This window comes from Dromaius novaehollandiae, chromosome 21 (genome assembly GCF_036370855.1).
Source record: "Dromaius novaehollandiae isolate bDroNov1 chromosome 21, bDroNov1.hap1, whole genome shotgun sequence".
Lineage (NCBI taxonomy): Eukaryota > Metazoa > Chordata > Aves > Casuariiformes > Dromaiidae > Dromaius > Dromaius novaehollandiae.
The window spans coordinates 5,587,648-5,614,228 of record NC_088118.1 but is presented as its reverse complement, the minus strand read 5'-3'; the positions used below and the strand labels follow the sequence as shown (position 1 = coordinate 5,614,228).

The 26,581-nt window shown below is 49.3% G+C and overlaps 4 protein-coding genes across 9 annotated transcripts in view; 2 read left to right on the top strand and 2 right to left on the bottom strand.

Annotated features, from left to right (window-relative positions):
- The window catches only part of NCAPD3 (non-SMC condensin II complex subunit D3), a 32,525-nt gene extending 31,452 nt beyond the window's left edge, over positions 1-1,073 (bottom strand). Inside the window, exon 1 of one of the 2 annotated variants that reach the window (XM_064524295.1) lies at positions 954-1,073. Coding sequence is in view for 1 of the 2 variants with exons in the window: in XM_026099215.2 (XP_025955000.2) it covers positions 222-369 (148 nt within the window). In the remaining variant the exon portion in view is untranslated. Of the gene's footprint in view, positions 1-221; positions 385-953 lie in introns of those variants that run through there. The other variant, XM_026099215.2, reaches the window with a different exon arrangement.
- VPS26B (VPS26 retromer complex component B) lies at positions 1,044-12,234 on the top strand. Its single transcript, XM_026099228.2, has 6 exons — positions 1,044-1,266; positions 5,270-5,426; positions 6,284-6,448; positions 7,439-7,614; positions 8,308-8,450; positions 9,027-12,234. The coding sequence occupies exons 1-6, from the start codon at positions 1,044-1,046 to the stop codon at positions 9,171-9,173; spliced, it is 1,011 nt and encodes a 336-aa protein (XP_025955013.1). The 3' UTR covers positions 9,174-12,234.
- Positions 12,235-12,763: 529 nt separating this feature from the next.
- On the bottom strand, positions 12,764-24,220 carry THYN1 (thymocyte nuclear protein 1). Of its 4 annotated transcripts, none has more exons than XM_026099240.2 (8): positions 24,078-24,220; positions 17,312-17,398; positions 16,103-16,329; positions 15,533-15,601; positions 14,712-14,804; positions 13,922-14,017; positions 13,113-13,263; positions 12,764-12,996 (listed from the first exon to the last, which is right to left on the bottom strand). In XM_026099240.2, exons 2-8 carry the CDS (start codon positions 17,352-17,354, stop codon positions 12,950-12,952), a joined length of 726 nt encoding a protein of 241 aa, XP_025955025.1. In that variant the 5' UTR covers positions 17,355-17,398; positions 24,078-24,220; the 3' UTR covers positions 12,764-12,949. The 4 variants fall into 4 exon arrangements, with proteins under 4 accessions (XP_025955025.1, XP_025955027.1, XP_025955028.1 ...); XM_026099242.2 differs by having other exon boundaries at positions 17,312-17,395; positions 24,078-24,213; XM_026099243.2 differs by lacking the exon at positions 24,078-24,220 and adding an exon at positions 18,035-18,253 and having other exon boundaries at positions 17,312-17,395.
- Positions 18,257-25,993, top strand: ACAD8 (acyl-CoA dehydrogenase family member 8). 2 transcript variants are annotated; one of them, XM_064524298.1, is made up of 11 exons: positions 18,257-18,433; positions 19,570-19,670; positions 20,055-20,224; positions 21,046-21,155; positions 21,412-21,488; positions 21,897-22,034; positions 22,458-22,593; positions 22,701-22,798; positions 23,247-23,399; positions 24,138-24,240; positions 25,117-25,993. In XM_064524298.1, the coding sequence occupies exons 1-11, from the start codon at positions 18,346-18,348 to the stop codon at positions 25,167-25,169; spliced, it is 1,227 nt and encodes a 408-aa protein (XP_064380368.1). In that variant the 5' UTR covers positions 18,257-18,345; the 3' UTR covers positions 25,170-25,993. The 2 variants fall into 2 exon arrangements, with proteins under 2 accessions (XP_064380368.1, XP_025955017.1); XM_026099232.2 differs by lacking the exon at positions 18,257-18,433 and adding an exon at positions 18,610-18,861.
- Positions 25,994-26,581: the final 588 nt, after the last annotated feature.

Below are 26,581 nucleotides of genomic sequence, written 5' to 3'. Positions count from 1 at the left end.
TGCCCAGCTGTGCAGCCGCCGCCGCCAGCGCCTCTGGGCACCCCCCACCCCCGGGAAAGGCCACCGCGGTGGCGGCGCTGAGGCAGAGCCCGGGCGAGGCCTGGCCCCGTGCGGGGCACGGCTCTGCCGGTGGGGGGGGGGGCTCTCCGCGCGGGCGAGGCTGCCCCGCCCACCGGCCCCCCCGGCCGTTAACGGACGCGGCGGAGACCCCGGCCCCTCACCTGTGCTGACGTCACGCAACCGCCACCCCTCCAGCGCGCGCGACACCTCCGCCGCCGCCACCATCCTGCTGCCGCCGCCGTCGCCTTCGAACCAGCCAATCGCGCGCCCGCGCCAGCCCCAGCCAATCCCCGCGCGGCGCCCGCCCATCTCCCGGAAGCGGCGGGGCCGTGGGCCCTCGGCGCGCCTGCGCGAGGCGCCGACCGGAAGGCGAGGCGGCAGGGGGCGGGCGGCGCCTGCGTGTCGCGCCGGGGGAGGGCGGGGGCGGGGCGCGCGCCGCGGCCCCGGGGGGCCGGCCGGCCGGCGCATGCGCGTTGCTGCGCCGCGGCCCGGGACGGCGCGAGCGCTCGCGCGTGGGGGGCCACGGGGCCGCGCGCGTCCGCCCGCCTTGCCCGCCGCGGGCTCGCTCCAGCGCCGCGCCGCCGCCGCCGCCGCTCCCCCCGCCCCGCCCCTCCCCGCCGCGCTCCCCGGCCCCCTTCCCAGCGCCGGCGTCCCTGCCGCATTGCGGCCCCCCCCGCCCCTGCCCCGGCGGTGAGCGCGGGGCCGCGGGGCTCCCCGCCGCCGCAGGCGCCCCCGGAGGCGCCCGGCCGCTGTCAGCGCTCCGCGCCGCGCCGCGCCCCGGCGCGCGGCGGCCCCGTCGGCGCCGGGCGTGGGGCCGCGCCGGCCGGCCCGGGCTCGCCCTCGGTGCGTGCCCGCCGCCGCCGCCCGCCGCCGCCGAGCCCTGTCCGCGGTACCTCTGGGGAGGCCGGGAGCCGCCGGCGGCGCTTCCCTCGCGGGGCCGTGCGGGGCGGGGCCCCGGGGGCCGCCGCCGCCCCCCCGGTGCCATGAGCTTCTTCGGGTTCGGGCAGAGCGCGGAGCTGGAGCTGGTGCTGAGCGACGCCGAGAGCCGGCGGCGGGTGGAGCACAAGACCGAGGAGGGCAAGAAGGAGAAATACTTCCTCTTCTACGATGGGGAGACCGTGTCCGGGCGGGTCATCCTCACGCTCAAGCACCCCAACAAGCGGCTGGAGCACCAGGGCATCAAAGTGGAGTTCATCGGGCAGATCGGTGAGGGCCCGGGCCGCGGGGAGCGCGGGGGCGGCGGGGCGCAGTCCCCCAGGGCGGCCTGCTCCTGCGGTGCCTCGCGCGGTTCTCCTGCCTTCGTAAGGCCGCTGGTTCGAACGGGCGCTGACGCGAGGTCTGTCTCCCCTGGCTTAGGAGAAGGGGATGCCGTGGTGCTGCACCCCGAGGTGCGGAGGTGCTGGTGAATAACGAGTGGGTTTTGCTCCTTCGCGAGCAGCGCTTCGCTGCACTGAGAATTCCCACGGCCGCCTGAAATTATTCCAAGACCCTGTTAGAGCTGGGCGATCCAGTCTGTTCTCTCGACTTGAGCCCGTGCAGAGGGTGGGAACTCCAGGCCTTTTCCAGGTCATTGTTCTCTTGTCCTATTTTATTGTTTCTGCTCAGTCACTGACTTAAGCTCTAACATACATACACTCCAGTGGAGTACCAAATTTGGGTTCCATCCTCCAGATTCAGATCTCAGTCTGAAAATCCTAGCAACAACGTATTAGATGGTATTCTCCAGATTGCCTCTCTTCATGGCTTCTTTCATCAATGCACTGCTAGATGTCTGTTTGCACTTGTGCCTATTGATTTTGCTAAGCCTGGATATGTTAGGAAGCAATAGCTACGCCGAGGACAGCGAATCAGGTGGTTTTTGCATGTGCATTTCAAATCACTGACTAGACCTCCAGACCTGCTGCTCCACAAGGTAGTTAGCCCTTGTAGATCAGCTTTCTTGAGGCCTACAGCCTCAGCTCCACTGATCCTACGTTTGCTTCTGTTTTTCTTTGAAAGGATGACTATATATCCTGCACTGTTACCTCAGTGACTGTTTTTGTTGTTTAAAACTGGTGGTTATGTATGTAACCAGTTTAGATTTGTTTAAGCATTTCCTGCTTTCATAGAGGAAAGGTAGCTGCCACACCCACTGTTTGATCAGAGTGGAGACTTCAGTGCTTCGTGGACACGTCTGAGACTCGCCATTCAAAATAAATTCAGGTCGTTCTTAGTGGTTTGACTGTTTTCTGCTTATGTATTAACTGAGCTATGCAAGTCTGTACCTTCCGGCCTTCTGTACACTGGTTTAACCCTGAAAATCACTACACAAGCAGTGGGCTTGCATGTTACTGTTATCTTCCCAGGATCAAAACCTTTGCCTTGTAGATCATGCAGTACAGGAAAGTGAACAAGTGGTTTTTCCTTTTCCCAGTGCCAATATTTCTGCTTAATTTTTCTTATGGCCTCACTTGCACATAACATTGCCGTTTGGAAAGAAAGGGCTGGACCGGCAGACAGAGCCTGTAAATAGTGGTGCCTAAGTGAGCGCATTTATCAGAAGCTAGTTTACGATCTTCTATTTGATTATGGTCCTCAGTGGAAATTAAGCATGAACTTCACTTCTGCTCCTTCTTTGTGCTGCTTTGTTTGCTTCCGTTTCCCCATTTTGGAAGACTTTTGAGCCATAGATATTCTGAACAACTGCTATGAATTTATAAGCATTGCCCAAGCAGTGTGTATTAGGAGCTGCTGCGGCTACACGTTACTCCTCTGTTGTTGCCTGTCATGCTACTTCGATAAAGCCCAAAGTGCTAGCTGGGAAGTTTGTACTGCTGATGGCACTTCCCTAACGCTTTCCATCTCGAAACAGCTTGCCTTATGTTCTGACTTCTCTCTGCTACAAGGTCAGTGTATATATGAGGTGATTTAACAGCTGAGGAGACAAAGACAGAAAGAAGTGATGTGTCACAGCGAAGATGGCTGTTTGAGACCAGATACCAGAGTCCAGACTGTGAATATACTCTAGGGTCCTGTGTGGTCTCTTGTGAGTGCAGAAAGCATTTAAGATTTCCGTTTGCCTGCAGTCACTGTGTCCTGAGCATGTCACTGGAATGCTGGCAGGTTATGTATGTTAATATGGAAACCTTATAGCTTTGAAAAACTGAAGTTGCAGCTTATATCTGATATGCCAATATCTTCTAAAGTGTGGAAAACATCAGTCCTTCCTCTTCTTAAGACTATGAAGTGCTAACCTCTGCCCTTTTGAGGCAGCTGAGAACTTAGTACACTGACACTTGCCTTTCCTTGCTTTAAATTCAGTCGTTGCCTTCCGCATCGTGCGGAAAGATGATACATTCCTCTTTTTATGTGCCACATGGCTTCTTTCTGTCACATCAGCAAGCACTCTCCTGCTCTCTATGGACATTTATTCAACACAGAGAGACTTGGTTTATTTATTTATGTCACCGGAGTGCCTAGCCTAAAGGGCTTGATGGCGCTTGCTGTTCTGTGTGAGAGATGTTCCAGTGCCAGTGTTTCCACTAGAGAAAGAAGGTGAACAAAATGGTGTGAGAAAATGACATTACTTAAAAGCTGAAATCTCATCATGTGCCTTATGGAGCTCTGAGTCTGAACTGAGTCTCTCTCCAGTTCCTGAACTCTGCTAGTACCTCCCAAAAGCCTCCACTGCACAGCTTAGTTGGATGCATGTGATTGTCTGATGACTCAGGCTTTTGCTTCTTGATCCAAAGGTATCAGATTGGCCAGCCTTTACTTTTTTAAAGGACTGCGTGGGTGCCTGGTAGTCACACGTAGCTCACGCACAGGGTTACGAAGGGAAGATTGCATTGGCAGTTATGTGTACTACAGAGCTGTGCATGCAACTTGCAGAGTATAAGTTTCTGCTGCTTTGACTTTGAGGGAAAACCACATGGAAGCAAAGAGAGGATTGCTGTAGTTAAATGAGGAACCTATAGTAGGCCCCTTCCGAACTAGGATGGTTGTGGAGAAAGCTGATGTAATGTTGCAGCTTCAGTGGCTTTAGCTGGCTTGAGCAATGCTTCCAAAGACAAATGCTCTTCCCTCATTGATGTTGACAAGGCCATTAATGTGTCACCTAGAGGCCAACGTTACTTGGCTCAATTTCCCCCTCTCCCACTCGGTTGTCGTGCACCGAGCACTGACATAGTGTGGAATCAGTGAGGTTTTCCACCGTGACTTGTTCCCTGGAGCGAATCAGGACCACTCAAACTCTTTGTTGTCAAAGAATAAGCAGTAACAGTTGGAAGCCTCCAAGCCCTTCAATTTTGCTCTGTCACTGTGTCTACTGTTCCACAGAAGCAGTGGTGTTTTTGCCTCTCATTAGGGCACCAGTGCCTTTGGCCTTGAATATAAGACTCTGTAGAAAATTATTAGATGGGATTGTATGAGCTGCTGGCTCCTCTTTGCAGGCAGTCTGAACATAATTACTGTTGATTATAGTTGACCTGTGTCAGTCTAAGGCAAGCCAAGTTCCTGATTCATTGTAGTAGGTGATGCTGTGCTGACCTCTTCCCTTCTGCTTCAGGGATCTCTCATCATTTATGGAGATGGAATATTTACAGACTGGCCTTCTGATTTGGATGCAGTTCTGTCCCATTCCTGTACATGTGGGCAGGACCTTTTGCATGAGGGCATGGTTTGACTGGTAAAAGCCAGTATCTTCCGATACTGGTAAGACAGTGCAAGCTGTCTAGCTGTCTCCGTCGTAGAGGGGATGTAGGAAAGCTTAGCAATAGACCAAGTAACTACCGCAGGAATCTGGGCGCTCTGTTACAGAATACCCCCTTTCTTTTACCAAACTTTGTCATCTCCTTGTGAAGAACTGCTGTCAGCTTAGGCATCTGTTAATACATGTAGCTCTGCTGATTTATATAGCGAACAAACAACTAATTGTGCATACCTGGCTCTTTCAGAAGTGAGCCTTGGGATAGCCCTAATTGAGAATCTCTGTCCTGACTACTGCAACAGCACCTGCTCAGGTTCTGGCCTGCCCCTGGCTCAGAGAGAGAGTGGTGAATAAGGGCTGTATTTTGCAACTGCAGGCTCCCCGGGAGGTTCTCTGAACAGTAGTGAAGGAAGTAGTAATCTGAACAAGACAGTTGTTCCTAGCTGTGAAATCTTCTGCATTTCCTCGCTGTGTCACATGGGATTGAGCATCACTGCTTAACCTGGGCTTACATCTTCCTAGAACTCTACTATGACCGAGGGAACCACCATGAGTTTGTGTCTCTCGTAAAAGACCTGGCCCGTCCTGGTGAATTCACTCAATCGCAGACATTTGACTTCGAATTCACACACGTGGAAAAACCTTATGAATCCTACACGGGGCAGAATGTGAAGTTACGGTGAGTCTCCTCCCTTTGCTGACCCTGATTCTTGGTCTGTGCAGTGTGCAACTACTGATGTTCACCATAATGCTAATAGAGTGCAGAATCCCTTCCCAGACATCCTTGCAAGCTTACAATGTAACTCCAAATGAAGTTTGGAGGGCTGAATTGTAAAAGGCGTTTTTTTTTGAGTTGTACTTTTATAAGCGTGCATCAGGCTTCATGTAACTTACCTTGCCCCATTTAAGTGTCAAGAGAAACCAGCCCCTTCTGAATCCTCCAAATGCTTCTAATTTATTTGGTAATTCAAAAAACAAAAGAACAGTGTTGTCTTATTGTTTGCTTTAGTCTCCAGCAGGGACATTTTTGCTGTCTTGTAATCTGGCTTGTTTACTTTAATTGTGCTCTAGATGCAAACAGATGCCTGGCTTATATTTTGTTCATATGTTGCAAACAATATTTCACGTTTAGGCACTCCAGTTGATTTTAAATCTAATGACTGGCTTCAAAGGGAAGTTTGGAAAAGTCTGAGATCTACAGACAGAGGTGTGTCAGTGGAGACTGGTGCTCTGATTAAAGGGCAGCGATCTTCAGCATGTGCTCTGCAAGCTGTTTCTCAGATCCCCCAAATGGTGCTGAAAAAACTCAGGCTCACAAACGCATGAAATGCTTAGAGAAGTCTTAGAAGAGTTTGCTTTTCCATTGGAAAATTCCCTTCTGTCTTTTCCAACGTGGGGTATTGGCTGCTCCGGAAGCCAGGGTTCCAATAAGACAGCTCGGACAGCCCAGTCTAATCCATTCAGCCCCATGTCCCTCCCTGCTCTGTCTCTGTTGCTACCTGTGCCGTTCTAATAGGAGGGAGGCTCTTCTTGCAGGTATTTCCTCCGAGCGACTGTCAGCCGCAGACTGAACGATGTGGTGAAGGAGATGGACATAGTTGTGCATACTCTGAGCACCTACCCAGAGCTCAACTCCTCTATTAAGATGGAGGTGGGGATTGAGGATTGCCTGCACATTGAGTTCGAGTATAACAAGTCCAAGTAAGTGTCTCAAGAGCGTGGGGAATCATCTATCTGTTCGGTCAGCTTGGTTTAATAGCTAGAGACATGTCTTGCCTGTGGACCTCAAATGGATTCGTTCGTGTGCTAGAGCGAGGCTGGCAGACAGTTCACTGAAGTCACAGAATCACAGAATAGTCGAGGTTGGAAGGGACCTCTGGAGATCTAGATACTCCATCCCTGCTCAAGCAGGGTCACCTGGAGCACGTTGCACAGCATCGTGTCCAGGCAGGTTTTGAATATCTCCAGAGAAGGAGATTCCACAACCTCTCTGGGCCACCTGTTCCACTGCTCAGTCACCCTCACAGTAAAGAAATTTTTCCTCATAACTGATCCTAGTTTAGGACCTGTGAGTTCTCCTCCTTGCCCATAGGTGTTCTCTCTGGAGCCAGTAGTGGGAAGCAATGGCTATGACATATCGAGCTTGGTGCACAGCATGAGGCCATTGCAGTAACTTCACATTCCCAGTATCTTCAGTGGTGTCAGTATTTCCAGGTGTCTTCAAGGCAAAATAACTTCTGCTCTTTGCTAGACAGTACAGCTAAAGTGGGACCTTAATTTAGGCACAGAGGAATCAACTCTTTTAAACTACTACTGATGCATCTTTCCCAGGTGATGCTGGCAAATCTCACTGCAGTTTAACATTTGGGTTAGTTTTAATGGACCTAAAAGATTGGGTTTGGAGGCTTTGCTATTGCAAGGGTTTCTTACAGATATTCAGCCTGGTATTCTGTTTTTGATATATCTGATCATGCTACATGTTCTTGTCTGGAGGGGACAAGGGACAGGAGGATGAAACCTGATGTATTGTTTAAAGGAACCTAGTTGGGGTGGTGGAGATACCACATGAAATCTAGTGCTGGGGCTGAGAATAAGAGCCAAGTGCCTGACAACTGAGTTGCCGCTCTCCAGCCTGCATCCTGGTCTGCTGTGCAGTGTTTGATTGTGATGCTCTCTTCCTTCATGTGCTAGGTATCATTTGAAAGATGTGATTGTTGGAAAGATCTACTTTCTGCTGGTGCGGATCAAGATCAAACACATGGAGATAGATATCATCAAGAGAGAAACAACAGGGACTGGACCCAACGTGTATCACGAGAATGACACAATAGCTAAATATGAGATCATGGATGGGGCACCTGTGAGAGGTAAGAAGGCAGATTATCCCCTCGAAATTCCTCTCTTTAAGTCTTTGGGGATGGGAATATGAGTCCCACAATATCTTCAGCTGAATTTCTGTGCTCAGTGGTAATATGTTTCCTACTTTATTGGTGGACTTATGACAGTTTATATAGGTGATTAAATATGATCCCCTTCCTTCTCTGGTATGGTGGGGGAATTGAGGTACGATGAGTTGCAGTGACTTTACTTAATATTTTTTTGATGAAGCGGTGGCAAAACCAGGACTAAATTTAAATTCACTGTTGGCATGGGCCACCAGCTGGCATTGCTGTAACTTGGAGCAGAAAGACTGGCAGTGAGCTAGAACACTATCTCCTCTGTCACTTGTTTTCCAGTTCCATTGCCCAGCAGAATCATCTGCCACAGAAAATGTCACCTTGTTCATTTTTTTCCTGCAATGTTGTCTTGATGCAGGTGACATAGGAGTCCTGTGCTGTTAAAGTGGAGATGGAATAGCTGTCAGCAAGGGCAGGATCTGGCTATGGACTACGCATGCTGATCACTTTCTGAAGGGATTTGAGATCTTTTAGCTCACCTTAGTCCACCTGTGGAAATGGTCCCAAGGGTTGATGTGCCCTAGTGAGATTTTGCTTTGCTGGTGCTCTCCTAGTTTATATCTATGCTTTCTGCCTGCACTGATGGTTCTGTGGCCCTTGTAGGGGAGTCCATTCCCATCAGGCTCTTCCTGGCTGGCTACGAACTGACTCCAACAATGAGGGACATCAATAAGAAGTTCTCGGTGCGATATTACCTCAACCTGGTGCTGATTGATGAGGAAGAGAGGCGCTACTTCAAACAGCAGGTAAGAAACGGAGCAGTTAGGTCTTGTGGAGCCTGCAAACTGTCACTTGAGATACTGCTTTAAGGATCTTTGGGAAGCTGGGATTCTGGAAGGGGGAATCATGTCCTTGAGCTGAGTATCCCTCAGGACTAGACCACTTGCGATGTGCAAAGAGGGCCTAGAAGAGACCATCCACACAGTTCAGATGTGCACGGTTGTGTGGGAATGCATGTATGAGGGTGCCTACATGGTACTTCTCTGTCACGTTGTTGCCCTGTGCTGGAGTTCCTGTGCTTCACCTTATCAATTCCAATGTGGTAGTGCACAGCGGTAGGATGGGCCTAACATCTGGTGGGCTGCCCCTGTGTGCTCCGATCCTGGAGATGAGGGCTGTACTCAAATTTTCAGGAAGGCTGCATTGGGAGGCCTCCCCTTACCACTGTGGGTGGCCTTAGGGCGCGTGGCTGAGGGTGCAAGCACTGGATGCAAGCTGCTCACCAGCAGCGTGGTTCAGCATTTTGGTTTGAGTAGCTCTGGGTGGGGCTCGGAAGAGGTCTCTGAAAGCCCTGACAAGCCCTGCTGGCTGTGTTACTACAGGAGGTGGTGCTTTGGCGGAAAGGAGACATAGTGAGGAAGAGCATGTCCCACCAAGCAGCCATCGCCTCCCAGCGGTTTGAGGGGACATCCTCACACTCCGAGGCCAAGACCCCCAGCCAGCCTGCAGAGAACAACAGCCGGCAGTGAGAGGCCACGCAGAGGAAGGAAGGCTGCTGTGGAGCCAGTGGTCGCAGCAGCAAGGAGGAAGAGAAAATACTTCAGAGACTTCATGAAAATAAATATCCGTTTTTGACTTAATTCCTTTCTTCAAAGGACTAGTAGGGTGGGGAGAGGATAAGAGGGCAAGGCAAGCAGGAGCGCTGGTGATGCGGAGTTGAAGGTACCTCAGTGCTTCCCAATCAACTACATTCCTCTGGGGTGGGCTGCTTTGACGCGTGTCCGGAGGCTGCGGAGCTGCCTGATCTCCTCTTTGCCCCAAGACCCTTTCAGCATGGTAGTGGGGAGGGAGAGAGCAAGTGAAGGCCAAATCTGCTGCTCCTTCTCAGCAGTGTGGATGTTGCTTTGGGGCTGTGTAGGATAGATAATACTTTTCTTGCCTTCTAGAAATTTTCATGAGGGAAAATGACACTATTTTATCTGGAAGGTAGGGGAGGGAGTCAGACTGAAGTGCGGCCTACTTGAAATAGCTTCATGTTGTCCCCTCTCTTCCTCCCCCTCCTCTTTGTGGTGGTGTTGGATTCTTTGTCACAAACAGTTACATAACGTAGTTGAGTCAGTCCTGGGACTACCACAGAGCCACTGTGCTGGTGGAGCATGGGCAGCAGGAATGATTTTGTGTCCTTGCCGTGGGAACTCCTGACTGCCACGCTGAGGTTGGATGCTGAGGAGATGAGGGTAGCAGGAAGGAGTGAAGCATACGACTGCAGCGGGGCATGGAACAGACGGGTGGTGTAGGCTGGATAGTGGCTAGCAGTGCTGCTGGGTGGCTGGGAAGTGGGGACAGGAAGGCTTCTGGCTCTGAGACCAGTGCCTTCCCAGTGTTGTCTCAGAAGCTGCATGAGCACCCCTGAGATTCGGTCTGTCTGGTTTCTGCACTCGTACAGGTCCCAGCTGGTGCTGCAGAGCAGGGACAGACCAGCCTTGAGAGGTCTAGAGAAGAGCGTCGGAACGTGAGAGATAAATGGGGGCTCCCTATGGGAGCATGTATTGCACAGGCTGCCCTGCTCATCGCTGTGTCCTTGTAACAGAGCAGGCTTTGTAGTGGGGACAGACAGCCATCTAAGAAATGTGCGAGTATTGCTTTGTTTTCTCCCTCATGCCTGCAGGATAAGGATTGGTAATCCCAGGAAGTGGGATGCTGTTGTTTAAGGAGCTTGTGGCCTGTGCGTGCTGCTAGATGAAGCCCAGCAGCAACTGGAAGGATGGTAAAGCTTTCGATTCCAGAAACAGGTTCCTGAGGCCTGAGCTGAATTCACCAGCGAGGTCTGTGGGTATGGCATGAGCTGAGAATGAGAATAAGGGTCTTTTCTATTCTGAGATAAGCTCCGTTTACCCTTCAGCTAAGTAGAATCATGACAACATTCCCAGAAGGAAATCACTTCTCTATTAAACTTTAGATGTGGCTTTGTAGACTTGACCGAGTTTGGCCAATATCCATCCTTTTTTAGATATCCTTCAAGGAAGCAGGTGGTTAAACCTCCTACCAGATGGAGAGAAGCCTGAACAAATATGAGCTCCATCAAATGGGATTTGTCTAGATTTCCCTGTGAGTTTGTAGCTCACTAGGGTTTTGCCCAGCTTGGTTTTGACTCTGAATGAATCTCCTCTGCCTCTGTCCTACAGTTGGATGTAGAACACTTGTTTTGCAGCTGGGAAATGAAAGCATCTTCTGCTTTGTTTAGTGGAACAGTGCTGGTGGAGGGAATGGGGCCTGGGTGGGAAGGGGAGCTTTTTATGTAATAAGACAGCTACTGTATTTCAGTGATAAATGTGTGTTTCTGCTTGCCAAAGTAAGTTATCTTTTACTCACCACGTGTAAGGTTGTGGTTTTTAGTAGAGCTGGACAGTCTCACTCTGTTGTAGAGGACACTAATGACCTCATCTCTGCTGAATGCTCTTGTCACACCATGTTTCTGCTCTGTAATAGTGAAGACGTGGCTTGCTCTTCTTTACAGGAGAAGTCTGTGCCGTGGGCTGGAGCCATGTCTTCCTGAGACTGAAGCAAAAGCTTACTTTAGACAACTACCTTGTTAGGTCAGGGAAAGGGGTGGTAAGCTGCTGAGTGTCTCACAGGGCAAAGGAAGCTGGATGTTACTTCTGACACTAACTTACTCCCTCCTCTGTGTAGGGGGAACCACCTGCGCTGTGGCAATACATGATCTTTCGGAGACAAGTGAAGCTCCCACGGGGAGCCTCTGGGGATAGCAGACTACCTTTCCATGGCTAAGTTGAGCACAGCAGCACCTTGACCACTCTTTGCTTTCCCTCACCTCCCAGCCCTCCTGGGATTTTTTTTCCCTTGCATATTCCTCTAGATAGTAGGCATGTGGTATTAAAAGAAACCAAGTGGATGAAGATGCCTGTGCATTCCAGGAATGGTTCATATACTGGCTGAACTGCATCGTTGCTGGATGTAAGATAATTGTCTGAAAAGGCAATGCATCGTAAGGTGATTTCTATTAAACATCTGTTTCTGGAGGTAACAGATGCTCCCAGAATGCTGCTGGAGGGACTAATTGGAAAATGTGCATGATCCTATACATTGGGGTTTTTTTCCTACTTTACTTTGTGCCCTCTCCCCTGTGTTCCTAGTTAAGAAACCCGAATTTAGAAATTATCCCCATTTTTACTTAATCTAAATAGACCATTCAACCTGTTACCCACGAGGCCCTCTGTTTGTCTGGGGTGGAAGAGATGTGCTGAGCATCTTCAGAGAGAAGCTGAAGCATAAGGTCACTCCAGGACAAGATACTAGAGAAAAGTTTTGTTAGCATGGCAAGGGGCGGACACTACTTGAGCTGTCAAGTCCCCTTGAGTTGGGTGGTTCTGTTCAGTGCTTGGGTCATTCCCTCTCTTCCAGGCAGAGTCAGGCTGGGGGGAGTGTTCGGTACTAAACCAAGCAGTGCAAGTGTAATTAAGCCTCTGCTGTGTTTACATGTTTCTTAATTCATTGTCTTTTCAATGGCTGTATTTTAAAACTTGGGTTTTTTGTCTCTCCAATTAAAAAGAGCCATCCCTGGCCTTCAAATGCTGTGCGTGAATTTGTCTGATTTGGTTTATATTGCCTGTTTTGGGGTTGGGTTCTTTATGGTATTAAGACATTTTTATTTTAGGATACACTTAGTGCCCTGTTCTTCACCCCTCCAAACATGCTTGAAGAGTCTTATCTTTCATTATCTTTATAAACAGTTGGTCTTTCTTTAAGCTATGCCACTGCTCATAAGCCGTGCGGGCGGAAGACCCATACAGCTGTTAAAAGTTAGCTAGCTAGTACTGACATCAGAGAAATAGAAGAAAACAGAGCTAAAGGAACACATGAAGTTTTGTATCTGCAGGAAGTTAACAGTGATCTGCTTTGCAGCAATCAGGGTGGATGTGTAGTCTAAGTTGTCTTGCTCTAGACAGAAGCTTAATGATTTTTTCTGGCAGAAAAACATTCCTCTGAGTGGAACTGCATCAGTTCCTGTAGTAAACATCCTCAAGCAAGATGCACCCACTTCCTCTTTCCAGAGATAAACTGCAGGATTTTTCCACTGCTAAAAATTGAGTAGCTGTGATTGATTCTAAAAGGCTTTATTTAAAAATAAGCAAAAATAACAGTGTGTCAACGTAAGGGACATGAAGCTTTGAATTATGTGCACGCTTGTTCTTGTTGCTGTGATTGAGCAAGTGAACTTGAGGATTATGCTGGTTTAGGAGTAGGCAGAAGCAGGCTGGGTGGAAGCTGTGCTGCTGTCAGTTTCTTAATGTGGCTTTTCCTCTTCCAGGCTCAAGACAAAATCAAATTCCTCTGCATTGGAAAGGTAAGGAAGAAAAAGTCGTAAGTGGAACTTCCTAGTTCTCTGGGTGAGGGCTGCCTCTCAGAAGAAATGGCACCAAAAGCCCAGAGAAGGGGAAGGTTCTTACCTTGTGTCAGTGGTTGGATGGAAAGACGTTGTCTTGTGAAGAGCATCATGTTCTTTAGGGGACCTCCGTCCGCTTTATGTGCCAGGTGGTGGGCCTTGATTTCAGAAAGGGGGATGAAACGTTTTGTCATCCGCACAAACTGGACATCCACCTGGGAAGTGATGGGCAGCAAAGGAGCACAGTTGGCAGAGTTGGGGAAGGATATGGCCTCTAGATGTCAGAAAAGAACTTGGGGGGGGGAGGGGTAAAGATCTGAAATGGAAATAAGTGACTGATATGTAGTATCTTATACTGGTATGGAAGCTTTTCCTTGCTCAAGGCTACAGGAGTTTTCAGGCACTTCTGGCAGGCCACTTGTTTACATGGATCTTAGCACTGTCCACTAACAACATATACTCATGTGGCCACAGATAGTAAAAAATGAAGATGTGGGTTATAACCAGTCTGTGAACAGTCACTTCCCTATAATTTCGTGTGCCTCAAAACTACAGCTTTGTTTGCTGTAGACTCAGAGTGGTGCTTAAAGATGTTGTCTTTCCTAACCCACAGTTCTGCAATGCAGGGAGGACAGTTCTGCATCCAGGTAAGATGTGAAAATTTAGGGAGATTCATTTTGGCAGCCCTGTGGACAAGATGGGGGAAAAGGCAGAGAAAACAATCAGGACTGGATTTTCTCTTGAGAGATGAAAGATAGCTAGGCTGGGACAGAAGCTTAAGATGATCTGTGATATCATGAGAGGAGGCTCCTAACTTAGCTGGGCTTGCACCCAGCTTCAAACAGACGTACAGTATTTTGTTTACTACATTACCATGGACCATTTGGGGTTCTCTTTTCTGCTGGAGGAATCATAATGAGGATCCTTCTGATCAAACTGTGTGTGATCAGGGTATGCCTCCTTTACGATCTGAAGCAGAAGGAGAGAAGAATGAGACACGTTCTTGTCAGTTAAATACTGTTGTCAGCAAAGACTATGAAACGCTCATATGAAAGCTGTGACTAGACATAAGGAGTAATCCTGGTGTAAAGATCAGCCTTGCTTCCTCTGAACTCCATTCTAACAGAGTGAGGCATTTCCTTCCTTCACGTTTCTTGGCTTGACGTGCTCCAGAACAGTATGGATGTCAATGAAGCATCATCACCTCTTTGGAGAGCAATGTGGAAGGAGCACATATAGCAGAGGAAAACTGGATACATGAGGATAGTATCTGTGACAAGTGCTCCTCTTAAAGTAAAAAGTTTTTCTGTGCCCTAGGTTTTAGACGACTGTCTTGCAGGCTCAGCTCAGCAGAACTTAGTGAGTCACATTTTAATCAGATGCCCTGAGTGTGGAGCAACAATTGACTTGGCTGGAAGCACTCTGAAATGACAGCAGGATCACAGCAGTTTGGTTTCATCTCTCTAGGGAAAGACGACTGGCTGAGTCAGCCCTGCTCTGATATGTGCTGTTGAGCCTAGATACCTTAGGCTCATTCACCGCTCTCATTAGGCTTCTCTTGCACTTCTTTTGTTCTGAGACAGAAGTAGAGGTAATGAACTGTTTGATAACACGCTGATGATTTTTTTTTTCTCTGAAACACAAATGAGCAAGAGGCTCTCACCTTGACAATGGCAACGATCCCAGGCTCTTTACAGTTACTGTGATAGAAGAAGGCCTGCTGCCCAAGTTTCATCGCCCTCAGGAAATTCCGTGCCTGTCAGATTTAAACAAGAGACTGAGCTCTTTGTAGGAGCGTGGCAGGCCCTCTCAGGGCTTCATTATAAACAGCTGGAAACAGGAACAAACAGGAGAGGGATATGTGCTTCAGAACTACTCGGATAAGCTTTCCTAGAGTTGTCCTACAGATGTTTCATGCTGAAGTAAAAACAAGGCTAAAGAGCAATATCCTGCTGGTTAGAAAGCATGTGGGAATTTAGCAGCTTGGCCACCCTCATTCAGGGATAGCAGGAGACTTAAGTTTGCTGTCAGCAAACAAGCAGCAGAGCTGGTCTCATTTAGGCAGAGGAAGTGTATGTGGATCTCCTTTGCACATGAAGGCCGAAACAGAAAGCTGTACATTGACAAGGCGCAGTATTTGGGTAAGCAGAGACTTGTCGGAAGGTGTCAAGGGAAATAAAGGCTGGTGATCTGTCTGAACTCCTTGGAGACCAAACTAAGGAAAAACTGAGCAATTTGACAGAATATTACCTAGCCTGAATCAGGCTGGCACGAAGTTTCTGAGGTAGAGGCAATTAAGCATATATATTTTGGTCAAAATAAAACTGTAAAAGCAGGCAGAGTGCACCAAAAGGAAATAACTTCAGCACTGTAACAGGTAAAAGGGACAAGTAATTGTTGGGAAAGAGGCACCTTTCATTTTCTGTGTATTTTGTACTGATATGTCAGTGATCACATCTTTTAACACCCAATCCTGCTCCTTACCTGGTAGTTTCTTACTCCATCCCAAAAGGTTGTCTGATTGGGCTGAGCCTTCAAGTCTTCAATGCTGAACTGCCAAATGGAATGAAAATGCAAGTTAGGGTCAGGTGGCAGTCTGGTCTTTTTTGTCATACTGTCTACATTTTGCTTAATTTGTTTCTAGTTGATCCTTCAATTACAGCACAAACTTCACAGAACCTTTGGGTTCCTACAAGGTCTAAAGAAAAGATTTCATATCCTGGAAACACTGCGGCAGTGTAAAGGCAGAATCTGAAATAGATGCTGTCCCTGCTACGAACATCTAAACATCCCGAGGACCTGATTTCCTCTCTTACTCCAAGGATCAAACCCTAAGGCTGTTGTACTGGAAGAGAATAGCATTACATCTTTCTATTTCCAGAAAGACAGATCGTTGCTGAGAAGTAGTAAAGAAACGTGATCATGTTGATATCGCAAACAACCCGAGTTGTCTGATCCTATAACTCGGTGTTTAGGCACTAATGCTCTAGTTAGATATGAAACTGCCTCCACACTTTGCTGAGTAAGAATACCAGAATGGGTGTCAGTGCTTACTTTCATATCCACTCCTTTCTCAAGCCTGCTCTCTGGCTCCGATTTCAGAAGCCAGTGACAATACGTTTGCTTGCTTTCCTCCCCACCAGAGTCGGATTCTTTTGCTTTTTTCCAGTTCTTCCATCCTGACTTGGAACTCCCAGCTGGAGGTTTTGTAGACTTCTCCTCTTCCTCTTTTTTCTGAGTTTCCTCAGTTTTGGCTATTTTAGCATCAGGCTCCTTTTTATCTTAAAAGAAACAGCAAAAAAGGACCATTCAGGTAAAACACATTTGGTTTCTGATAAGGACTGGTGCTGAAACAATTTCATTGTCCAAAATGGTTTCACATACTGATATTTGCCTGCAGCAGAAGTTCGGTGGGCCTCAGATGCTAGGTTTAAGGTATTAGCATTACTCATCAGTGTTACTGAGTATTTCTAACTCATGTCTGAAATGAGGATTTTTTTGTGGTGTGCACAAAGGTAGTTTTTAATAATCATAATTCTGCTTATACTTGGGTTTACTAAAAAAAGCTAGAAGAGGCCAGGCCAGTGAGATGTAGTTGATTTTTTTATTATTATTAATAGCAGAGTTATAGACAACAAAGTTGATTTAAGTGAATTTGGTGAATAATAGGAAAGTTCATCAGCAAAGCAAGCTATTTCAATTACTGCAGTAGCTGGAAGCCTTAGATTAAGCCTCCACTGTGCTAGTGGTTCAGAGGTGATCCATATCTCTGTTTGTTCAGGACCCAGAAAACAAAAACAATTAGTGACAAGTGATTAAAGGGTAAGAAGATAGTTATTTGCTTGAGTTCCTGCAGCAGATGAGTGGCACAAACTACTGTGTAAATCTTATGCCTTAAGCATGAGATAATGTTGCCTCAAGCACAACTCTTTTTTTTGCAAATGGTGCCTCATTATTTTCTTGCTACCACGGTGGTATACTTTGAGATCGTCCCTAACATGTAGGATCCGAAAGCACGTCATAAATGGGAATGAGTTACATTTCTTAACTGTCTTGTGCTGAGAATACCTCAGTGTCCCAATTGTATGTCTGTTAGACTTGTCTCAGTCACACATGGATGCTCAGCCCATTTTTACAGAGGAAATGCTGTCTATAAGACATGTCGCTCTGAAAGACAGACAATTAAAATGACTGTCTGTACTTTCACTATAACCTGGAACCTCAAGTGAGAGATGCTGAATTAGTTAGGTTGTCTGCACAGACCTGCCACTGCTCCTTTGTCTCTCTTTCTGCTTGGCCAAGGCATCTCTGGTCTCTTCAAATTATATTCTCTTCACTGAGAAGCACCTGCTGAATGAGAGAAGGAAGAAAGAATTATTGCTTATTCAGGCGAGCTGAAAAAAGGACAGTGATCTGTGAGAGGGAAAAGTGAAAGCTGTACAGTAAAGGGAGAGTAGATACATTTCCTTCCTTGAGCTCAGCCTGGGCTCTCTCAGCACCATTTCCTGCATCAGTGCAAATCCTGGCACTGGTTGAGCACCACACCCTCGGCGTGTTGGAGCCAGGCCGGCCTCCATAGCAGTGCTGTGATGGACGTTAGCAGAAGGGCTGCTTTTCTCCTCGACAGAGCAGCTGGTGGAGAAGAGTCCCGAAGGCGCCTGCCCTAAGCGTGGACATTCCCTGCTATGGAAGGGGAACGGCACTGTCGAGGAAGTGAGAACAGCTTGTTTCCAAAGCTTGGTCCAGCCTCGCTCTGGGGCTGTCTGGCTCAGCTTGCTGCTCAGAGCTATGCATGCAAAAGCCTCTTGACAAAAGGGAGCAAGCTGGCGGGTCCAACCCCTGCCCCCTTCTGCCAGCAGCCCCTGTCAGAAGTTTTCTGGCTCTGACCTGGCCTCCTCCTGCCAGAGTGGGTGGCATCAACTTTTCCATCTCCTGTGCCAAGCTTCTCCCATCCCTCCCGCCCCAGGCCCAAGCTCCCCCTCTCACCAGCTCTGGTTGCGGCTGCCCCCTCTCCTCGGACTGGGGGAAAGGATGCTCCTGCCCTGCCCAAGCTTCAGCGCAGGAGGAGGAAACACGCCGTCCCCCACCCCATTGAAGTCGGAAGTCAGTAACCGTTATGCAAAAAAGGCATTGCCTTTAAGGCTCGCCTCCCTCCCGCAGCCAATGCGTAAGCGCGCAGGCAGGACTACAGCTCCCAGCGTGCCCTGGGCGGCGCCTGCCGGGAGCTGTGGTCCAGCCGCGCCGCCCCCGCGGCCTGCGGCTCCCGGCGTGCCCCGGCCGCGCTGCGCCGGGCTGCCATGGCCTGGCGAGCGGCTCCCCGCTGGGGCGCCCTGCTGCTGCGGCGCCCGGCGGCGGGGCGCCGGCCGATCGCCTCCTGCATTGACCGTAAGGCTCCGCGGCGGGAGGGAGCCGCCGGCCCCCGCCCCGCACCCCGCGGGGCAGCTGCGGCCGGGCCGCGGGGGCGAGCCGGGCCCCCGCGGGGGGAGGCCGTCTCGGGGGAGACCACCCCGGCGCTCCCGGGCCTCCCGGTCCCCGGGCGGCGAAGCAGGGCTGCCGCCCGCCGAGAGGCGGCTGCCGGTGTTCGTGCGGCGGCTGCGCGCAGGGCCGTGCAGCCCACGGCAGGCCCGGCCTCGCACCGCGGCGCGGCTGGCAGCGCTGCCCCGACGCCTGGAAGGTGCATGCCGTGCCCTGCCGTGTCCCCACAACCAAAGCCCTTTCCCCTTCCCTGCACCTGCCCTAGAGCCTCGTGGTCTTTGCAACTTGACCGTGAACCAAAGAGTATCTCAAAAAGCCTCAGTAAGACACTGCGAAAGGTACATTAGGAAGGCACTTCTGACTGTCTGTACTGTACTTGTAAGTCTCAGTTATCCGGTGGTTGAAGTCATCTTCCGATCTCTGAATGGGATCTCTGGTTACCAAAATAACAGCTGTGTCCCAGCCTGTTTTCTCCTAAAGGATTTCAGAACAGTTTATTTTGTCAGATGAATTGCTTCAATGTTTAAATGCAACTACAGTTAGGACTGAAGAAGCAGCATCTGGATGAATTTTAGGAGAGGAATTATAAAAAGAATGTTGTATTTATGTGCAAACAAAGCAGGAGTTTTTAAATGCAGCATGTAACTGCAACTTGCAAGGGTTTTTTTTGTTGTTGTTGTTGTTTGCTTTTAACCGTCACCGCTTTGAAGTCAGGGGGCTGTTTCCTTGTAATTCTGCAGCACAGACCTAGTGAGATGGAGTGTCAGCTGGAGTGGACTGTGCAGCCCCTGTCCCAGTCTTGCAATGTAGTTAGTGTTGAGCAGACAGACATAGCTGGGACCTTGGCTGTGTTTTGTCGTAAGAAGGAACCCTCCCAGAACACTTCATGATGATCCCAAGGAACAGATAAATGGTCCCTGCAGCAGAGACCCTGAACTGTATGCATAAGTTGAGGGACACCCTGAGTTTGTTTGCTGTATGGGAGAGGTGGTGGTGCTCGCTTTCCCTGCTGTGGGCACATATCTGATCTGTTCCTGCTCTTCTAGCCTCTGCTGGCCTGACTGAGGAGCAGAAGGAATTCCAAAAAGTTGCCTTTGATTTTGCTTCCAAGGAGTTGGCTCCCCATATGGCCGAGTGGGATGAAAAGGTATGACAGCTTCGGAAGGGTTGCACTGCTCAAATTCTTTCCTCCCTTAGGATGTTATTGTCTGTAGGCCTCCTCAGAGGGATTCCTGCACTGGCTCCTCAGTGCTGTAATTCCAGCTATAGAGACTTTTTTTGAAGACGCTACTGTAGCTGGGGTGGGCTGCCATCAGAAATTGCCTTGAAGCTTTCCTAGTTAGGCTATACAGTCATCTGAAAACTTGCATTTACTCCTGAAGATGGTATCTGTCTAAGGAGCTGCCCATGCTTTAACCCACCCAACTAACTTCTTAAACTCCGCAGGAGTTTGGGATTGGACTTGGTGGCCTAGATATACCAGAAGTTGATCATGAATATTCACTTGTGATGTCACTGGCTGTCCCAATAGGAAATATTCCCTGTGGAAGCAATGCGGAAGGCAGCCCAGCTCGGATTTGGTGGCATCTATGTGAAACCAGATGTCGGTGGCTCTGGATTGTCACGACTTGATACCTCCATAATCTTTGAAGCTTTATCAACAGGATGTACCAGCACCACTGCCTATTTGAGCATCCACAAGTGAGTGTGTCTGCGGAGTGGTGGATGGTGCCAGCCTGGCTGAAAAACATGATTGTTTTGGGGGCTCTAAATCCAGCTAGAGCCAGCTTTCTTGATGTTGCTTATTATCCAAAGTTGGGACCCCAAGTAGAGGTGTCACTGTAAGAATCCCTTGACTGCAGTAAACAAACAGGCTACAAAAATTGAGATGCCAGCAAGAAGTAATTTTAGCTTTGTGGCATGCAAGATGGGATCAAGTCCTGGATTCTGTTCCCTGCTCTTCCACTTAAACCATCTATAGATAGTAACCTGCCTGGAAAAATCCTTTGCTGCTTTGGTCATACTGTGACAGAGTCCAAAGGCACCAGTTGATATCAGGGCTTCATCCTGCTAGGTAGTACAGACGTGTTCAGTAAAGGGCACACTTTGCACAGAAAGATGGGGCGATGATGCCTTCTTCTTCAGGTACAACTTTCCTAAGAGACAGTGGTGCTTAGTGCTGAGGGAATGCTGACGCTTTAAATGGGCATGTTCAGCTCCACAGAGCAGTGAGTCTGTGGCCACTGGAAGGCAGATCTCCTTCCCCCCAGCCGCTGTGGCATGTCAGCTTGTCCCATTCCAGTGTGTTGGTGGGAGGAGGAGGGAGGGCTGCCTCCTGGGGTACTTCAGATGAACTGCCGCAGAGATGGAGCGATAAGCTTTCAAGCCTCAGTGCTTTTGACTGAACCCCATGGAGCTTTCTTGTTCTGTTCAGTCAGACATGCTCTTGTATGACTCATCTTCCTTGTAGGGCTGTGTTCATATGCATGTCCTACAATGCTGCTCCTTCTCTCTTGCTCCAGCATGTGTGTTTGGATGATTGACACCTTTGGGAATGAGGAACAGAGACACAGGTTCTGCCCATCGCTCTGTAGCATGGAGAAACTTGCTTCTTATTGCCTGACTGAGCCAGGTGAGCATCCTGAACAAAAAAATCTTCTCCTTTCCCTCACTGCCAGCATGGTTTTCCTGGACATGAACATTCTTGGGAGCCAGAGGCAATAAGATCCTTCTCTTATTCATTTGGGCAATCACAGGGAAATTTGGAAGGGTGATGATTGCTGAAATGACTGTGGTACAAACCTGTGTCCCAGAGTATGAACCCCAGGAGAATTTGCAGGTTTTAGAGACGTGTTGCTTCATTGGCTGCTTTCTTACCTCCCGAACAGGAAGCGGAAGTGATGCAGCTTCCCTACTGACATCAGCTAAGAGGAAAGGGGACACCTACATCCTGAATGGCTCTAAGGTACCTCTTTGCTCATCCTAAAGCTGTTATATGGTGCTGCATGCACAAGGGAGCCTGGGTCCCACCATCCTTTCCCTTTCCATGTAGAACATACTGTCTCCTCGTCTCTCTGTATTTCTCCCAAGGTATGACATGCTCTGCAGAGCATTCACCAGAGCTCAGTCCAGTTGGGTGCCTGAATATCTCCTGGCAGTGGGGTCTGTGCCACTCAGCTGTGACTCAGTAGATCTTGCTGTTGGGTAGCTCTGCCTGCGGTGCAGCTGAAGTTCTGCTTTACAGAATTTGCTTCTGATACTTCCAGATGTGTCTGTTAGGCAGCGCCTGGAACAGTCTTTGTATCCCAGCTGCTGCTGCAGGCTCAGTGTTAGCATACGATAGGTGACCCCTTCTTCTTGTGCCCCTCCGCAGGCTTTCATCAGTGGGGGTGGCGACACAGATGTATACGTGGTCATGTGTCGCACAGGAGGCCCAGGACCCAAGGGCATCTCCTGCGTGGTGCTGGAGAAGGGGACACCGGGGCTTAGCTTTGGCAAGAAAGAGAAGAAGGTAAGAAGCTTGTTCTTTATTTCCTGTGTACCTGAGGGAAATGCAGGCCAGAGAGAGGCCACTCTGTGCAAAGCACTGGGGATCTCTTAGATGGGACCGGAGTCCCAGCCTGGCCCTGGTTTGTTGTTCCCAAGCCAAGTCCTGCTTAGGTTTGGGGAAATTTGTGCAATACCTGCCCTGAGGTAAGTGAAAGATTTTAATCTCAGGAATATCCAGATTCTTTGGATCTGTGCCTTTTCTGTAACTACGCGCATCCCGATTTCTGACTGAGCACACTGAGACCTAACCACACACACCGCCGGCCCAGAGGTGCTCTGTGACAGTCTGGCAATGAGAAGAAGGGGTTGAAAGTAGGCTGAGCAGTTCTCTGCTGGGGAGCTGGATGTTTGGTGCCCCTCGAGCAGTCTGGGTGTTTTTTCCCAGGTGGGCTGGAATTCCCAGCCAACACGGGCTGTGATCTTCGAAGACTGTGTTGTTCCTGTCGGCAACTTGCTGGGAGCTGAAGGGCAGGGTTTCAGCATTGCCATGAAGGGGCTGAATGGAGGCAGGATAAACATTGGTAAGAAAAAAAAATTGCTGAGAGCCAAGGGAGGAGGGCCAGGATCATGTTGCTGTCAGTCTGCTTTAACTTCATATTGACTCTGTGCCCTTGACTTCTCCCACCAGCTTCCTGTTCATTAGGAGCTGCTCATGCCTCTGTTCTTCTGGCCCAGGAACATCTCACTGTCCGCAAACAGTTTGGGGAGCCCTTGGCCAACAATCAGGTAACTCCTCTACCAGATTTGCACTCCCGGAACTGTGTTCTTCCTGATCCTGGCTGGGCAGGCAGCCAGAGCTCCCTCTTGCTTCACAAGGTCTTCCCTGGGAGAAATCAGGCCTACAATAGCCATGAACTCTCCCCAGCATGACTGTTCTTATCATCAGCACCTATTTCAGAGAGAGGTTTGGGTGGCAAGAGGTGGGAGGGGAGGGCTTTTGTGCAGGTGTGACACCTATCAGTCAGCTGCAACGTGAAGTCTTGTATGGAGGAAGAGATAGAGGCTGCAAATGAGACAGGGGGAGATCTGAGCTTCATGTCAGGAACGGACTTTTCCTGAGTAAGAGAGTGTGTCAGGCCTGAGACCTGCATGAAGGCAGTGGGGATGTGGTTCAGGACACAGGCCCCTCTGAAGATGGTGACCTAATTTTTCTCCTCATGCTGTGTGCTGGCAGTACCTGCAGTTCAGGCTGGCAGAGATGGCAACACGCCTGGTGGCAGCACGGCTCATGGTACGCAATGCAGCGCAGGCACTGCAGGAGGGACGGGAGGACGCGGCTGTGCTGTGCTCCATGGCCAAACTCTTTGCTACCGATGAATGCTTTGCGGTAGGTTCCTCAAACCTCAGTTGGTGTCATAACCAGAAGCTTGGAGACCCCTCTTAGGGCCCAGGATGTCAGAAAGAAGTTTGACACTGCAGGACCCAGACCTGAGCATGTTCAGTAAGCCAGAAGCCTCATTTCAGGACCAAAATGTTTTACAGGACTGCATTTTACATCCTGTGGAGGCCACAATCTTAGTTTCTCCACAGTTCAGGTCTCCTCTTTCCTAGACTACTTCCTACAAGTCTGCACCTTGAATCTTCCTAGATTAGTAACATTTAGAAGCTATTGTATTTTCTCAGCCCTCTGGATTTTTACTACCTATTTATTATGTTTTCTATCACAAGCTGCTAGATAATGAGGCATGGAGTCATGTATGATTAGAAATCAGAGCCTGAACAGATTTTCCCCAACTGACCGCTAGATGGTGATCTGGTGTTTTGATTTTTGCATCGGTAGCTCCCTGGAAACGCAGCATAAACTGCCTTGGTGAAGTAAAGCATTTCCTGGGTATTTCTATGCTATAGTGTTCCCATAAATGCCTCAATTTGAAATGGCACTTAGGTAACATGGTAGCACTGAGAGCAGCATTGACTGGGGCTCCTTGCTGTCAAACCAGCCTCTAGTGAGAGATGAGATTAGGTGACCAGAAAGAAAACTGAACCCCAGTTCCTGGGGTCTTACCAAGCTTCTGCCACTGACTTGTCCTCAGCACCATGCAATGCGATGATATCTCCTCCTTAGATCTGTAACCAGGCTCTACAGATGCACGGGGGCTATGGCTACCTGAAGGATTATGCTGTGCAGCAGTTTGTGAGAGACATCAGAGTCCATCAGATCCTGGAAGGTAAAAGAAGCAGCTCTTACTAGCAGCGTACGAGGCTGTGTGCCAGGGGAAGAACAGGTCTGCCAGAGGTCCCTTCCTACATGACTCTTGTGATTCTAGGGTTTCAGAATCCAGTTCTGCTGTGGGCATGAGGTCTTCTGGTGGTGTCAGGTGTGTGAACCCCTTGGCCAAGAGCACTTGATGTATTCTCGCCACCAAGTCTTTGGAGAAGTTAGGGTGTGTTTTAAGAGTCTCACGGCAGGGGGAGATCTCTAGCTTTTATGTTAGCAGTTTCTCTGTCTAATTTCATTCCATTAGTCCTACAGACATGTGCTGACACACCCCCAACAATTCCTTTCTTGTGATTCTGGCCTATCTTCAGTCTCTGACATTTGTGTGTCTAAGTCTCTGAGCCTAGCTGTGTGTACAGCAGCCTTTTCTCATCTCGATTCAGCTGGCTAACCATTTTACTTTCCCTTCTTTGAATTCCCTTCACCTAGAATGAGGGTACCTGGTAGGGCCATCATGTTGCCTGAACTGGGTGGGACTACAGTCTTTCTTTCTGTGTGACGTTATGTGTTACATAGTAAAGCAGAAAACTTGGGTGTTGGCATATACTGAGTTCTGTTTGATGTCTGCTGCCCTCATCCTCTCAAAGCCCAAAGAAAAAGGAGCACCAGCACTTATAACCCTGAAGCCTTTCCTGAGAAAATTGTTGGCACTTGGCAGTTATATTTTGCCCCAACACCTACTAAATGCCACCTCAAGTTCTCCCTCTGGGAAAAGCTTTTCCAGGCTGTAGACTGCAGATCATGGAAGAATTTTCTTTGCCTTCATTGGGGGCAGAACTGGATCATCTCTTAACAGTATTTCTTTTGCACCCTCATCTTGCTGCAGGTACCAATGAGGTGATGCGGATGATTGTGGCCAGGAATCTGTTACAGGAGTGAAGCCAGGAGCTATTCTCCAGCCTTAATGTGCTTCATCTGCTGCAGCATCATCTATTTCCCTCCTCTGTTCACCAGCTCTCCCCCATGGAGTGGAGAGGGGAATACCCCAGTGGAAACAGTCTTTCTGGCTTATATTTACCCCAAGCACAGCTGGACACCACCCACGTGCTACCACAGCTGCACTCTGTGCCTGGCAGAGCTGCTGTTACTAGGGAAGTATTGTGCAGCCTAAAGATATAAATCACAGTAGTGAATAAGAGCATGTCTCCACATGGGCTGCTGCCACCCATCCCTCTTGGAAAGAGAAACACTGCATTTCTTGGTCATCTCTGCTGAGTCAGGACTGGAACAGGCACTTCAGGCAGAGGTGGAGGTGCAACCTAATTGCATAGCACTGTTCCTCTTTATCAATGAAACATTAGTTCCAGGCAACTACTTGTCCTGTTTAAAAGCCTGTCCTCCAAAGTGCTGAATGCACCACTGGGGACAAGTTAGCCCAAACACTGCAGCTCTAATCACTTGCTGAACACAATGGCTTTTTAATTGAAGCATTCCTCTTTCTCTTTTTCCAGCACATTTTTCCTAATGTGCCAAGTGCTTGTTCTGCCTATTCCCACCAGATACTGGTGCTTTCTCTATCTCAAGGAAGCCTTGCAGTGCAGAGGTACAAGTCAAAAAATAAGGTCCTGCACAGAAACTTCTGAACGCTGTTGTCTCAGATTAGTACTCCCTGCTGTGCACAATGTAGAGGGAGTAAAAATACTGATAAATTCAACTGTTTTTTCCTCAGACTTGGAATCAATAAAGCCATGGTGATAAATTTACTAACTGCATCAGAGGTTCTGATAATTCTCTTCTGCAATATTTCAAGTTCTTAACCAGAGGTAGCAGAGAAGGTTTTCCACGTAGGGAGTTGCAAAAAAAGTTCAACTTTTTCCCTCCCCCCTAATTACGGGGTCTGTGTTAGCCTCTTCAAATGAGAACCAGCTCCTCTTTCCCCTCCCACCACGTGCCTAGTACATGGCATAGGGAAAGGAGCTGACAGGGGCAGAGGGGCAGAGGAGCTGTTCAGTGTCAGCTACAGGCGTTTTCTGACCTTAGATTATACTTACTAGTGATAAAAGGCCATTGCTAATGGGCCCTTAGGTCTGTTCCCTCCTCCTTTTCCTGCACGTTCTGCAAAGTGAACTTGGCGTGCATGGCGGTGCGGGCAGCTGAAGGCAAAAGCCCTCAGGCTTTATGTAGAAGCAGTCACCGGCAGGCGTCGAGGCCTCCGGCGGGGCTGCGGCCCTGTCAGCGCGGGGCTCCCGGTGCGCGGCGGGGACAGGCGCAGAGCTCAGAGCTACGGCTGCCCTTCCCGGGGGTCGCCGCCACCGAGGAAGAGCCGCCAGGCGGCCTCACCGGCGGCGGGG

Bases quoted from the DNA above. Each gene is read 5' to 3' on its own strand.
- VPS26B (XM_026099228.2), top strand. From the start codon at position 1,044: ATGAGCTTCTTCGGGTTCGGGCAGAGCGCGGAGCTGGAGCTGGTGCTG. The intron at 5,427-6,283 runs GTGAGTCTCCTC...CTCTTCTTGCAG, and splicing joins GGGCAGAATGTGAAGTTACG to GTATTTCCTCCGAGCGACTG. The intron at 8,451-9,026 runs GTAAGAAACGGA...GTGTTACTACAG, and splicing joins GGCGCTACTTCAAACAGCAG to GAGGTGGTGCTTTGGCGGAA.
- THYN1 (XM_026099240.2), bottom strand. From the start codon at position 17,354: ATGCCTTGGCCAAGCAGAAAGAGAGACAAAGGAGCAGTGGCAG. The intron at 16,330-17,311 runs GTCTGTGCAGAC...GTTTCTTTTAAG, and splicing joins AGACAAAGGAGCAGTGGCAG to ATAAAAAGGAGCCTGATGCT. The intron at 14,018-14,711 runs GTGAGAGCCTCT...CTTCTGCTTCAG, and splicing joins GGATCGTTGCCATTGTCAAG to ATCGTAAAGGAGGCATACCC.
- ACAD8 (XM_064524298.1), top strand. From the start codon at position 18,346: ATGGCCTGGCGAGCGGCTCCCCGCTGGGGCGCCCTGCTGCTGCGGCGC. The intron at 22,594-22,700 runs GTAAGAAAAAAA...TTCTCCCACCAG, and splicing joins TGGAGGCAGGATAAACATTG to CTTCCTGTTCATTAGGAGCT. The intron at 23,400-24,137 runs GTAGGTTCCTCA...TCTCCTCCTTAG, and splicing joins CTACCGATGAATGCTTTGCG to ATCTGTAACCAGGCTCTACA.